The sequence below is a fragment of the Nomascus leucogenys genome, chromosome 12, assembly GCF_006542625.1.
Source record: "Nomascus leucogenys isolate Asia chromosome 12, Asia_NLE_v1, whole genome shotgun sequence".
Lineage (NCBI taxonomy): Eukaryota > Metazoa > Chordata > Mammalia > Primates > Hylobatidae > Nomascus > Nomascus leucogenys.
The window spans coordinates 53,726,613-53,740,507 of NC_044392.1; the positions used below are offsets into that span (position 1 = coordinate 53,726,613).

The window sequence follows — 13,895 nt, forward strand, 5'->3', positions numbered from 1 at the left end:
CTGGTATTTCTTTTAATGCTGCACCAAAACCAGAATTCTGGGATGGGAACCCTTTCTCATTCATACAGCCAAGAGTTGTAGTCTTCTGTCCCTGTATCTTTGCCCCTCTGTGTTGTAGGATTATCTATCTATCCCTGTGATATTATCCTAGGATGATTTTTCAAAACAGATGGGAGGTATGCCAACTAGTGAGTTTGTATGTGCTGGATAAGTATGAGTTTGGGGGGGGCTTCTCACAGCAAAAATCTCCAGACCATAGACTGAAGATTACCTGGCGAACCTGCTCTGATTACTCCCATGTTTTGGGTTACCTGACAAAATATAAGACTTCTAGTCAAATGCATGACACACTTGTATTACATGGGACACACTTGTGTTAAAAAGTTGTTCATTATTTATTTGAAATTCAAATTTAACTGGGCACCTGTATTTCCATTTGCACATCTGGCAATCCTACAGGTAGTATAATTCTAATTTAGAATAATTTTTGAAATTCAAGACACCTGGGGAAAGATTAAGGGATTTTTAAGTCAAAGAGCCAAATTTGAATGCTGGCCACATTCACATCCAGCTGTGTGACTTTGGATAAGTTGCCTAATTTCTGAGCCTCACTTAACTTAGCTATAAAAATGGGGACAGTATTCCTCACTTGAAATTTCTAAGCTGTTATGCTGATCAGTGAGATTAAATGCAAAAATTCTGGAAACAAAAGAAGTTATTTGAGTGTTCCTCGTTCTTGGGCTAAGAACAAGTCATGATTCCGGAAAAAAAATGATCCCAATGAAGGAAGAAATACTGTAAAAAATGACTATAGTGGCCAAGAATGCAAAATAAGCGTGAAATGAGAAACAAAAATAAATTTCTTTAAGTTCTCTAGGGTTCATTGCCTTGGTTCTACTTTTGTCCCACACTTCTTGTATTTTTTTTTTGTTATGTAGCAAGTGAATTGCACAAACTCTTGCAGCCGTTTCTGCTGAGGCGAGTGAAAGCTGAGGTAGCTACAGAGCTTCCCAAGAAGACAGAAGTAGTGATATACCATGGCATGTCAGCATTGCAGAAGAAATACTACAAGGCCATTTTGATGAAAGACCTAGGTAATCAGAGGGCACTTGTCCATTCAGAAACTGAATGAGGATGTGATTTCATGTAGTAAAATATTTTATAATCACACTCATTTGTATGATCCCAATAATATGGGATGGAATTTTGTATTCTGAATAATTCTGGTCGGCTACAGTGGGACTGTGGCGAGCATCTTAAAGGTAACTCAGCCTTGGTTGTTGCAGTTGTGAAATTTCCTTTTCTCCCCTCACTCAGTTTTTCTTAGTGCCTGTAATTAAGCAAACACTTCCAGTTGTCCCAATCATGTCTTTCATCCTCCCCCACTGTCAGATATGGTAGTCCACCCTCATTCGCAGTTCTGCTTTCCAGGGTTTCAGTTCTGCACTGAACTGCAGTCTGAAAATGTTAAATGAAGATTCCAAAAATAATTCATAAATTTTAAATCAAACCCTGTTGTTAGTAGCATGATGAAATCTCACTCTGTTCCACCCAGGACATGAATCCTCCTTTTGTTCTGTGTATCCACGCCGTCAGCGTTAGTAGCCTGTTCTGTCATCAGTCCAATAGTCATGGTATCACAGTGCTTTTGTTCAACTGACTTTTATTTTACTTAAAAATGGCCCCAAAGCACAAGAGTAGTGATGCCTGCATTTTGGATATGCTAAAGAAGCCATGAAGTGCTTCCTTTAAGCAAAAAAGGTTAAAGTTCTCAATAAAAAAATGAAAAACAATTATATGCTGAGATTGCTAAGAACAAATCTTCTGTCTGTGACATTGTGGATAGTATTTTGTTATAATTGTTGTATTTTATTATGAGTCGTTAATATTTTACTGTGCCAAATTAAACTTTATCATAGGTATGTATGTATGGGAAAAAACACAGAATACATACAGGGTTTGGTACTATCCATGGTTTCCGATATCCACTGGGGGTTTTGGAACATATTCCCCATGGGTAAGGGGGAACTGCTGTATTTAAGAGAGTGCAAAACTTTTTTGTTGAATCAAATTCACTGGGAGGAATTGGAAGTGACAAGGGAAAGATAGGAGTGAAATAATTTCTCAAATTGCACTTTTTTGTCCCTTGACTCCACAACGACAGTTAAAGAAAATTTAGAATTTGCAAAAGAGTAACAGTACTCCTGAGTTCAGTTTATAGTTGAGGGTCTTTCTTAAAACAAAATGGTTAAGAAAATTTTATGTGAACATGCTGTTAATTCTCAATACAATTCAGTGAAATTTGGGAGGTTAGTATAGGTTCAAAGGATATAACTGAAATGATTAAGGTTACTTATAAAAACTCAGGGTTTTGGTTTTTGTTTTGTTCAGTAGGCCATCTCTTTCTCTCTGTCTCTGTCTCTTTTTTTTTTTTAATTTCAGATGCATTTGAAAATGAGATGGCAAAGAAAGTTAAACTACAGAACATTTTGTCCCAGCTTCGAAAGTGTGTGGATCACCCATATTTGTTTGATGGTGAGACAGTGCCTTTTCCCCCCACATTATTCTTTGGTAGTGTTTCTGTGGCCAAATCATATCAAAATTCTTCAAAATAATTGCATATACTTACTTTGTCTACTTTGTTTATTCTCAATTTCTCTGTATTGGTGTTAACTCATATATTGTTCATGTTCAGATATCTTCAGCTGTCCCGGTAATATCCCTTCTGGCTATGTTTTTCTTTTTTTGTTAAATCCACGATCCAGTCCTAGATCCTGCAGACCCTGCATTGCATTTGCCATGTCTCTTTATTCTTCTATAATCTAGAAACTTTCTTCAGTGGTTTTTTTTTTGCCCTTTTTTTTTCTTTCATGACATGAAGAGTCAAGACCGGTGGTTTTGTGGAATGCATGATAATCTGGGTTTTTAAAAATCATTTCTTCATGATTAGATTTCCCATTGTCTTGAATTGACTCAGTCAGCCTTTCCTCACTGCTATTCCAGGTTCACTAATGATCTCCCTGTTGCCCAACCAATGGTTATTTGTTAGTTCACGTTGCAGTTACCCTCTCAGAAGCCTTTGGCACAGCTGATCACCTCTTTCTTGAAGCACTTTCCTCCCTCAGCTTCTGGGATATACTTTCTCTTCTCCATCTGCTCCTTCTCAGTCTCCTTTGTTGCTTCCCCTTCATCATACAGACCTCTGTAGATTTTCCCCTGGGCACCGCTTTAGCTGCATCCTAGGAATTTTGGTGTGTGGTGTTTTTGTTTTTCTTCAGACTGGGGCTTTTTTGATTCCCTGATTGGTAACCCTTGGAGCAAGCACTGCTGTGGCCATGGAGACTCTAGATAGGATCAGTACAGAGGGCTTGCTGCAGTCATTTCAAGGGAATCTCTGCCAAGTAGTGCTACGAACTGTTTAAAGATTGCACAAAATCTCAAGTAGGTGCATATGAGAACTTTTTTAAGAGGAGGGGGTGTTGGGAACACATAGGTTTTGAAAGAAGTCCTCCAGGTTATTCTGACTGTCATTTTGACTTATTTTATAGAGTGAGTCTCAAGATTTCAGTTTTGGGTCTCCTTGACCTTTAGCATCTTCTTCTGCCTCAGTTTCCTGAAAAGTGGTTTTATTCCTTAGATAGATGTTTATTAGGCTTGTTGGATGTGCCAGGCTCTGTAATTGGTATTAAGCAGGACTGAGATCATCATGCAAACAACTACTTATATGAGGAGCTTTTGGCTTTTCTTCTTGTAGCCGAGCTATTGGCTTCTGCCCTTACTGAGGGCACATTACTGGGAGTGGGTTCTTTCTTTTCTAGGTGTGGAACCGGAGCCTTTTGAAGTTGGAGACCACCTGATTGAGGCTAGTGGGAAGCTTCACCTGCTGGATAAGCTACTAGCATTCCTGTATTCTGGGTAGGTGGCAGGTTCACATTTGCTGCTCTGAGCTAATGACTGTTAAGACCTGACTATTGAGGAACTCAGTGAGTTGTTCAGGCCAGTTCCAGTTTTCTTTTTTTTTCTTAACACTGATTCAGGTTCTGCCTTCTCTGTGACTACACTCCCACCCCATTCTATCCCATCCCACCCCACCCCTTCCACAATCATTCTTTCCTTTCCTGAATTTCTACAGCACTTATGATCCTAATCCAGCACTTGGCAATGTGCTGCCTTAATCTGCTGTCTGGTTAACTGGTGTATGTTTACCATATCACTCCAACTATATATTGTTTGGCTCCACAAGGACAGAGGCAACACTGAGCATTTCTTTTATAGTTGCCTGCTAGTAACTTGGCATTGAATTGACACATAATGGAGGCTCAGTAAACATTCATTTTTGTTAACCTGTGGGGTTTGATTTAAACTCAAGGGGAACTTGAAGGACTCTTTCTCAGGGACATGAGTTGTGCATTAGAAGACGATGTTCAGAGCCAGGCGCTGTGGCTCATGCCTGTAATCCCAGCACTTTGGGAGGCTGAGGTGGGCGGATCATGAAGTCAAGAGATCGAGACCATCTTGGCCAATATGGTGAAACCCTGTCTCGACTAAAAATTCAACAATTAGCCGGGTGTGGTGGTGGGCGCCTGTAGTCCCAGCTACTCGGGAGACTGAGGCAGGAGAATCACTGGAACCCAGGAGGCAGAGGTTGCAGTGAGCCGAGATCATGCCACTGCACTCTAGCCTGGTGACAGAGCGAGGCTCCATCTCAAAAAAAAAAAAAAAAAAAAGACCAGGTTCAGTTAGTGTTCAATAGCCATGTGTTCAGCTTATACCTAATCCTCCTAGTCACCAGAGTTCTCTCTTTCTAGAGGAGTCTAGGAAAAGCCCAGATTCCCATGGGTTTCAAAATTATCCCTTTGGAATGACTGTCTTAGGTATGGCCTGAACTAATCTAAAACTTCAGATTTGGCAAAATTGCTCAACTTTAGGAATGTGCAAGTTAAATAATTTCATATCTTACTGTATTTCATTGGTTCTCATATATCTGCCATAAGTATGTTAGAGTTGGAGAAGGACCTATAAATGCCTTCTGGCCAGTTTTTTATTTCACAGACCCAGAAAGGTTATATGACTTGCCCAAGGTCACACAGCCAACAAATGGCAGAAATGAGATTAGAATTGAGGTTTTCAAGTTCATTGCTTTCTCTACCCATTTGGGGCTTGAATCTTGAAAGAGTTCCCCATAATTGTTCCTCTTACACTTGTTGCAAGCTTAGATTAAATAAGTTTTTATAATGAGAATATTGTTTTGACAGTGCTGTGCTTCTTTGTTTATGCAAATTTAAAATAACAGCCAGTAACAAGGGACTCTAGGCTTGACTTTGTTCTTGACTTACTCCATCATTTTGCCTCCTCCTTTCTTCCCTCCTCTCACTATACAAAAATTTTCTCATGTGTTATGGAAGATGAGACATCACTTACCCCTTGCTTCTCTAAAGTAATGCTCCTCAGACTTTTCAACCCATATAGCTGTAGATTGAGAGGATAGTGACTTTACACCCCCAAACAGGGAATAGTTGTAGATGACTGACCACAGGCTTTCTTCAGAGTCTCCAGTTTTTCTTTTCTTTTTTGTGTGTGTGTGTGCGTATTTGAATTTTGCATTTTATTCTTGACATATCTGTATTTATTTTGCCACTAAAATGAAAGCTTATATTTCTTTCCATTGAGCAAATTGACATTCCAGAAAGAGGCACCTTGTTTATTCCAGGGCTTATATCCCCTGTTGCATTGACATGTCCCCTGGGAATAATCTCCACTCTAGTTTGAGGATGACTGCTCTGAGGGATACAGCTACCTGTGGAGGTGTATTCTCACAGAAAGCATTTGGAGTTTCTGAGGCAGTCTATAAATCATATGACATTTATATTTCTACTTTGGTATTTATTTATAAACTTGTATTGTTTGGTAAATTTTGCCTGAGGGAAATTGACCTTAAATACCACTAGACTTGGCAGTGTTTCCTTTTCTTTCTCTTGCCAGGGGCCATCGGGTTTTACTTTTCTCCCAAATGACCCAGATGTTGGATATTCTCCAAGACTATATGGATTACAGAGGTGACACCTTTTGGCCACTACATTACCTAAGGCTCTGTTAGACTTAACAGTCTAGATAGGTCCATGAAGAATAATATGGGATATGAGAATATTACAAAGGAAAGCAGGGTGAGAACATTATTCAGAAACAAAAAATCAAAAGGCGAGAGGAGAGTGATGTGTGAAGGCAAGGATGGACAGCAGAGGAGAGGCACATGGGCAGAAATAAACACCCACGTTCCCATCAGTTACATGATTTAAAATTATGGGCCGTGGAGCAAATGTTGTGGAAATGTTTTTGAAAATGTATGATAAAGTTTCGGTGACTAGAGCTTTTAGTGTCTTGTAACATTCACTTCAACAGTTGAGCACTTATTCATGATCAGTGAAAAGGTGAATATTGAAATTACAGAGATACCAAATAAGCCAGGGGAAAAGTAAGAGCAACTTTTTCTACATAGGCAATAAAGAATGTAGGTTATTACCTGGGAAGTCTGTTTAGTATGTAATAAGATTTGTGTGAGATGATGAGAAAAGGCTGTAACATGAGTTGATCTTGAGCCCAGTGTTGAGCAGCTCCCGATCTTACAATTTAAAAAAGTAGTTCAGACCGGGTGTCTGAGTTCCGCAGTATACGTGGTCCGGTGGACACTTGCAGAAATGCCGTTGGCACATGCCACTGGCCATTGAGGGGTCCCCAGATGCACAAACAGCCTGATCTTGTAGCTCCCCTTCCCCACACGGATGCATGGAGACAGGTGGCAAACTCTAAAGCCTCATTGAAAGGCAGGTTGCTGGACCGTTAGAAGGGGCTCACTCACCTCCCTCCAAGCACTTGTCTTCTGTTTACATAAGAATTACATCTCAGCAAAATTGAAACTATCACACAGGGTAGATGCTCAGGGTTGCTCGAGAATAGTCAAAACTGAGTATTGACTTCATAAGTGCCAAAGACTTCAACTGCATATATTTAAAAAATCCAGAGGAGTATGTTATGGTGAGTTCTTTTGTAAAATGATAATTGTCCCTGTTAATTTACATTTTTCCCTTTGGGATTTGCTTAAAGTAGGGCTGTGCCTGTATATGGAAAGGGACAAAATTGGCCTTGGTTTTGGGCTTAATTTTTTATTGCCCAAAGACTACTTGAAAAGGGTTAAGATTTCTGTTTTTCTTCCTCTCTGTAAAGGCTACAGCTATGAGCGTGTGGATGGTTCTGTGAGAGGAGAAGAGAGACACTTGGCCATTAAGAACTTTGGACAGCAGCCCATTTTCGTTTTTCTCCTGAGTACTAGGGCAGGTAGGCTGCAAAGGCATTGATGGAAACAGACAAATGAGGGATAATAGAGTACTATTACATCCCAACGGTTAGTACACTTTTTTCCTTAATTCTCTCAAAGGTGAGGTTATTACTGAATGTAAAACAAGGTACTGGACTTCAAGCATGGTGCTCTTTTCTATCCAGCCTGTCCAAACTTTCATCTCACCAAAGAAGTAAGGCTAAAACCTGGGGTTATTGGAAAGTAATTCTAATCTGCTTTGACCATTGATCTGGGAATGTCCTGAAGGGTTTATGTAATTTTGTGGAATGTTTCATTTACAGTCAGTGGAAGTAGCTCTTCTTCCCAACTGTGAATTTGGGAAATGACAGCTTGTCTACCAGTTGTCCTTCCTCTATAAGTATTTCTGGAATAGTGTTGAAAAGCTTAACAAAAATCTAGTTGTTTAAAAAATGTGATTATGTTGAAACTACCAACTTTTTAGAATTATTTACGACATCGTCCATATATGACTTAAATCATGAGTATTATGACATTTGTAATGCTTTACCAGTTACAGAGTGCTTTCATTTACTGTTACATAATTTGAAATCAGCTCTTGGAGATGAAATGATTCTCTAAGTCATTGTGGTGTCTGAAAAAAAAAAAAAAGGCCAGCACGGTGGCCCATGCCTGTAATCCCAGCACTTTGGGAGGCTGAGGTGGGTGGATCACTGGAGGTCAGGAGTTTGAGACCAGCCTGGCCAACATGGTGAAACCCCGTCTCTACTTAAAAAAATACAAAACTTAGCTGGATGTAGTGGTGCGTGCCTGTAATGCCAACTACTAGGGAGGCTGAGGCAGGAGAATCACTGGAATCCAGGAGGCAGAGGTTGCAGTGAGCTAAGATTGCACCACTGCACTCCAGCCTGGGTGACAGACTGTCTCAAAAATAAAATAAGAAATTTTTCTCAGGTCCTGGAGCAAGCTGACCTTAGTTTTCAACTCATAGGATCCTAGTTTCATTATCTTATTTTTGTAGACATAAATCTTGATGGAGTACATGCAGGAACATGAAAGTGAAAGGGATGTGTGTCCCCTATTAAAGACAGATTGACATTTTTCTAAAAAGAGAGTTGTCTTATTTAGAAAGCTTTATAAATGCCTACTACTATAAGGGTATATGAAAGAAGTGTTAGATATAATTTTTGATTATAAGGAGATTATTTCACATGTGTTTGTTTTATCTCCCTAATAAAATTAATAACATAAGATTCATTTGGCCTCACTCTTCCAAGATCATAGACTGCATGTAGAATCTCAGCCATTTTCTCATGTGATCAGGTGCCTCGGGGTTAGTCTCAGGAGAAACTGAAACAATCAGGTAGTGCATCATCACTGCCGGGAAAACAGTTTTATTTATGCTTTAATGATTTCATCATCTTCATATTCAGAGAGCAGCATTATGTTTGAAATGTCTAAAATTAGGAAAAAAGAGATCTCAGCTTTTCAGTTAATCTCCTTGGAGGACTCAGAGTAGATCTTCTGGGAGCTGAAGCAGTCCTGGACATTAGTCTTTTCCAAACACTGACTGTTGTGTTTGCTGTCACAGTTTTGCTGTAGTTTTGCAGTATTTTCATTTATTTAACAGGTTTCCTTCCAACTTTCAAATATTTCTGTGATTGAGTCATGTTGCCACCAGATGGCAGTGATAGCTCATGAATATGTTCCTATTCATGGATGTGGGTGTAGCTTATTTATAAAAATCTCACCCCTCAGTGAAGAAGAGCTGCACTTAGACAATATGAATTCAAGAAGGTAATTTTATGGAACACATTTTAAAATGAAATAAGTGCCTGAAAAGTATTATAGTATAGTGGATAAAAGCACGGGCTCTGGACCCACACTGCAAGGGAATGAATCCTGGCTCTTTCACCTTCTAGCCTTGCAACTTCAGAGAAGTCCCTTACCCTCCTTTTCAACATCTATAAAGTGGGGAAAATCGTAGCAACTACTCAACTTCCCGACAGTGTTGTTGTGAGGGTTAAAAGGAGTTAATACAGAGAGAGTGCTTAGAATAATGCCTGGCAAGTAGTAAGCACAGCATAAGTGTCATTATCATTATTATTAGGTATAATTTAGCATCTGTCAGTAATCAGTCATGATTACTTCCTTGTTCCAACTTCAACTTGATATGAAGACTTTAATTAGAATATTCCTGCCTGATTTGTCTGGAGATCCAGCTTATGGTCAGTAGTCCTTCTTAAAAGTTAGTCCTTAATTCAGGTTCATGGAACAAGCCCTTTCAGGCTTGCTTGTTTCAGCAACCAGCTCTAACGACCCTGGCAAGAGGGAGTCCGTTTTGTACTTGTTTTCACATTAATCAAAGAGAACGCTGCAATTTACCTTCATGGTTCTGTTAATTAATTCCTGTAACTCAAGGTATCTCCTCAGCTCTCTTCCTGCAGCACTGAAGAAAGACCAGCAAGGAAGAACACTCAGAGTAAATGACAGAGTATTCTTGTCTTGCCGTTGGTTTTGTTACTTTCTCTTTGATTAATGTGGAAACAAGTACAAAAAAGACTCACTGGAGCTTTCTCTAATCAGAGGGAGGAGGTTTCCCACTCTGCTCATGAGTATAATATCATCCCCTCTTCTCATTAACTTTTTATCAGAGATCTTGCTACCTAGTTGTAACTTGCAAGCAACATTCAGTGCTCTTCTCTTCACAGTGCACACTGCAAACCTCTCATATTTAGATCTGTTTTCTGAAAGAATATGTGTCCTTTTCCTCAGACTACTCTAATCAAAATCTAATCAAGGTTTTTAAGCAGAAGAGATAAAGTGGCTCCATGGCACTGACTTAAGTATCCACTTCGGCCACTTGCCCCTGCTCTGCTCATTCTGTTCCATTCAGTAATAAACATTTTCCTGTCAGGCAATAAGAGGTCAGGTAGCACTTCTCACCACTAGAACAAGGCTTTGGAGTTGGGGGTGTGGGTCCATTTGAAGGATGAAGCCAATTGTTTTGACTGGTTTCAGTTTATCAGTCTGACCCACTCTAGCCTTGTGCTTATTTTCTAGCTCCTTGTCTGTGTGCTGCTGATTACGTTCCTTTTTGCATTGTTTTCAGGTGGAGTTGGCATGAACTTAACAGCAGCAGATACTGTGATTTTTGTTGACAGTGACTTTAATCCTCAGAATGACTTGCAAGCAGCTGCCAGGGCTCATCGAATTGGCCAAAACAAGTAAGTGATTTTTTTCTGCTTCCTTGGCTTGCCCAGCAGCTGTTCTGGGTTGTGAGAAAGGTGAAGAATATAGTCCTGGTGACAGTCCCACACTGGGAACTGAGAGACCACCAGGTTTTAGCCCATCTGTGCTATTGACTCCTAGGGTAGTATTGGATGGGTCACATTATCAGTCCGGACTGACTTTATTAGAAAGAGTGAAATCAAACTGTGAAAAGATTAGAAGGAAACTTTAGAAGTCATTTAACTCATCCTTCTTGAGTTAGGGTCTAACTCAGTTAAAAAATGGGGTTATGGGGCTATGGAGCTAAGCTAAAAAAAAAAGGATAGATGTTGCCTTTTGATGTGAGGATAATTTGATCTTCCAGAGATTTTCCTTGGCCACAGATAAGGAATCCCAGTCATGGTTACCCCATCATTCTTTCCTTGACTCTCTGGAATGGTTCAGAGAGAATTTCAGGCGAGTTCTCTCTAACAAGTGTTCAGGACCAAATGAACCAATCTCCCTTTCATTGTACCCTGAATATGGTATTTGGTTTTGTTTGCTTTTAGATGTATTTACCTTGCATACTTTTGCCCAGTTTTGCACACCCTTATAGCACACTACCCTTGTTTGACTTATGTCCAGGTCTGTTAAAGTTATTCGGCTGATTGGTCGAGACACTGTGGAAGAAATAGTCTATAGGAAAGCAGCCTCCAAACTGCAGCTCACCAACATGATCATAGGAGGCCATTTTACTCTGGGAGCCCAGAAACCTGCTGCCGATGCTGACCTCCAGGTATGATATGATATATTGTTCTTCACTTTGGAATATGCCAATACCCTTTGTGGAGGAGAATGTAAATGAAAAGAACCAGCACTCACCAGCCATTCTCCCCAGCTACACATTTGTTCCTTGGCCTCCCTCACACCTGCCACAGTGCTGGCTGTGTGCAGGGTCTCTAGGAACTAAGGATTCAGATCCAAGCCTCATCACTTCTTGGCTGTTTGGGTTTGAGCAGCTTTCTTAACCTCTTAGATCTACTCTTTTTGCATTTCTAAAAATAAAGACACCACAGGTTACCTCAGAGAGCTGTTAAGAGAATTAGTTAAAATAAAGAACTCAGCATAGTCAATAACAATTAATTCTGTACTTCCACCTTAATCCCAGACCCTTTGATCAGTGACTTACATTACTTCATACTCAGAAGAGGACAAATGAGATCAGGAATTCAAAATTGTGCCATAGGAAAAATGGGTGAAAGAACTAGAGGTAATTTATTTAGAGAAGGGAGTACTGGATGGGAGACAGACAATGGATTGGAAGATTTTAGAGATCTCTTTTGGAAGAGGACTTAGAGTTACTCTGTAGCAGCCCTTGGGTTAAAATTAGAACTCATAATATTTCCTGGATCCTTTGTTTTTGCCCTAAGGATGAGGGGCTGGATGCAAAGAGACCAACTCCTAGGATACTAGAAAGATGCAGGTATGAAGGGAGTAATAAACGTCTGTCAAGGGCAGCATCAGCGGGAGAGTCTGGTGTGAGAAACATTGCAAAAGAAGGAAGGACAGGAGTTGGCTACTGTTTAGAGTTGGGTCTCAACAGTAGGGAGATAGAAAATTCAAAGATGGCTGTGAGGTTTTGGGCCCCTATGATGAGGAGAGAAGAAAGGAAAATAAGAGGTAGGGCAGAGTTTTAGGAAGATAAAGATAATTTAGGCATTAGTCAGAGTGTACAGTAAAAATACAGTATAAACATAAACTATTGTTAGAGGTAGACTCAGACAAAAGGAAAGAATTTTATTTGTAAAAGTTTGCAAGATACACTAGGATTGGAAAGGACTAGTCTATCAAAAAACATAAGTGTTTAAGAGAGAAAAAGTGACACAATATTAGAAGCAGAGTTACTAAGTTTGTAATTAGTCTGAGCATGGGTTTAAAAACAGCAGTTTTCTCACATGGTTACCGTATCTGCAAAGGCCAGTGCATATCTTTACATATCAGTGTTGCAAAAGACAGGGATCCTGTTGTTTTTGTTAGGGAGTTAGTAATTACAGGAAAGGCTCAAGGTTTTATTAATTTTGGGACTAGAACTAGAAAGAGTAACACTGGGTTTTATTTGTTTGTTCTTTGTTTATCTTAGGGGGTAAGTGTGGCTTTTTTCTTTTTCTGACTTTCCTTGTGTTGCTGACTGTGTCACATGCATGCTTAATTAACCATAATGGTGGTACGGCAGGCTGTAAGTTTTATTTTTACACTGTCTAAGAGACAATTACAAATGTGAGATGAAAGCTTGAGAGAGAGGTAGAGGTATGCTGTAGATACCCTTAAATGCAGTTTTCCGCAGAAAAATTATCCATAGAACCTTAAGAGAGAGAAGGTCACTGCTGGGCATGGTGAAGGGGTAAATGACAGAGCCTTAGAAGGCCCGCATTCTCTTGTTAGAGGAGGAAGGATGTCATAGGTTGTTTGCACTCTCCCAGTGGAGGGAGCTCCAGGGGTCCAGTGAGGGGTATCTTGTGATGTGGGCTGCTGGACACGTCACTGTGAAAGGTGTAGACATACCTCCACCCCATGGGGCCACAAACTAGTGGGAACATGGACTGCTGGCTGAGAGCGACTCTGTTGGACTTCTTGCCCAGCTCATGGTTATCGGAAAGTTACTTTCTGACTCTAATGTCTGATTTATCTCTTCCCCATCCAGACGCTATGAGTTATTTGTGGTTGCCAAAAGCAAAGGTGATAACCCAAAGCCCTTGTCTAAAAAGAAAGCAGGGGATTTTTGTTTGTTTTTGTTTTTTGTTTGTTTGTTTGTTGTTTTTTTGAGACGGAGTCTCGCTCTGTTGCCAGGCTGGAGTGCAGTGGCGTGATCTCAGCTCACTGCAACCTCTGCCTCCCAGGTTCAAGCAATTCTCCTGCCTCAGCCTCCTGAGTAGCTGGCACTACAGGCGTGCACCACCACGCCTAGCTAATTTTTGCATTTTTAGTAGAGACGGGGTTTCACCATGTTGGCCAGAATGGTCTTGATCTCCTGACCTCGTGATCCGTCTGCCTCGGCCTCCTAAAGTGCTGGGATTACAGGCATGAGCCACTGCGCCTGGCGGATTTTTTTTTTTTTTTAAATACCAAAAAACCAAAAGTAAAAGATGTGGTTCTGATTTGGTAAATCTAAGCAGTAGGTACGGAGTTCTGAAGTCCTGAAAGAAGGAAACAGGTTTTTTATCCTGCAGGGAGGACACAATAGAAACAGGCCGGCAGATGCAGGTGTAGTGAACACTTATTGGATACTGTGTGCTGAGTGTTGTCTGAGGTGCTCTTTTCCAGTTTCAGTAAATAAGAATAACAGCAGGATGACATAGACACTATCTTTATCCCC

General features: G+C 40.3%; 1 protein-coding gene and 1 pseudogene across 10 annotated transcripts in view; one reads left to right on the top strand and one right to left on the bottom strand.

The window, feature by feature from the left end:
* The window catches only part of LOC100585076, a 1,278,821-nt pseudogene that overhangs the window by 158,254 nt on the left and 1,106,672 nt on the right, over nt 1-13,895 (bottom strand). The gene's annotated exons all lie outside the window — the stretch shown is intronic.
* The window catches only part of CHD1L (chromodomain helicase DNA binding protein 1 like), a 53,451-nt gene that overhangs the window by 22,535 nt on the left and 17,021 nt on the right, over nt 1-13,895 (top strand). For all 9 annotated transcript variants that reach the window (XM_030824721.1, XM_030824722.1, XM_030824723.1 and 6 more), the window contains 7 exons: nt 939-1,094; nt 2,443-2,535; nt 3,819-3,915; nt 5,983-6,056; nt 7,222-7,332; nt 10,425-10,539; nt 11,168-11,318. In XM_030824721.1, coding sequence (XP_030680581.1) covers nt 939-1,094; nt 2,443-2,535; nt 3,819-3,915; nt 5,983-6,056; nt 7,222-7,332; nt 10,425-10,539; nt 11,168-11,318 — 797 coding nt within the window. The remainder of the gene's footprint in view (nt 1-938; nt 1,095-2,442; nt 2,536-3,818; nt 3,916-5,982; nt 6,057-7,221; nt 7,333-10,424; nt 10,540-11,167; nt 11,319-13,895) is intronic.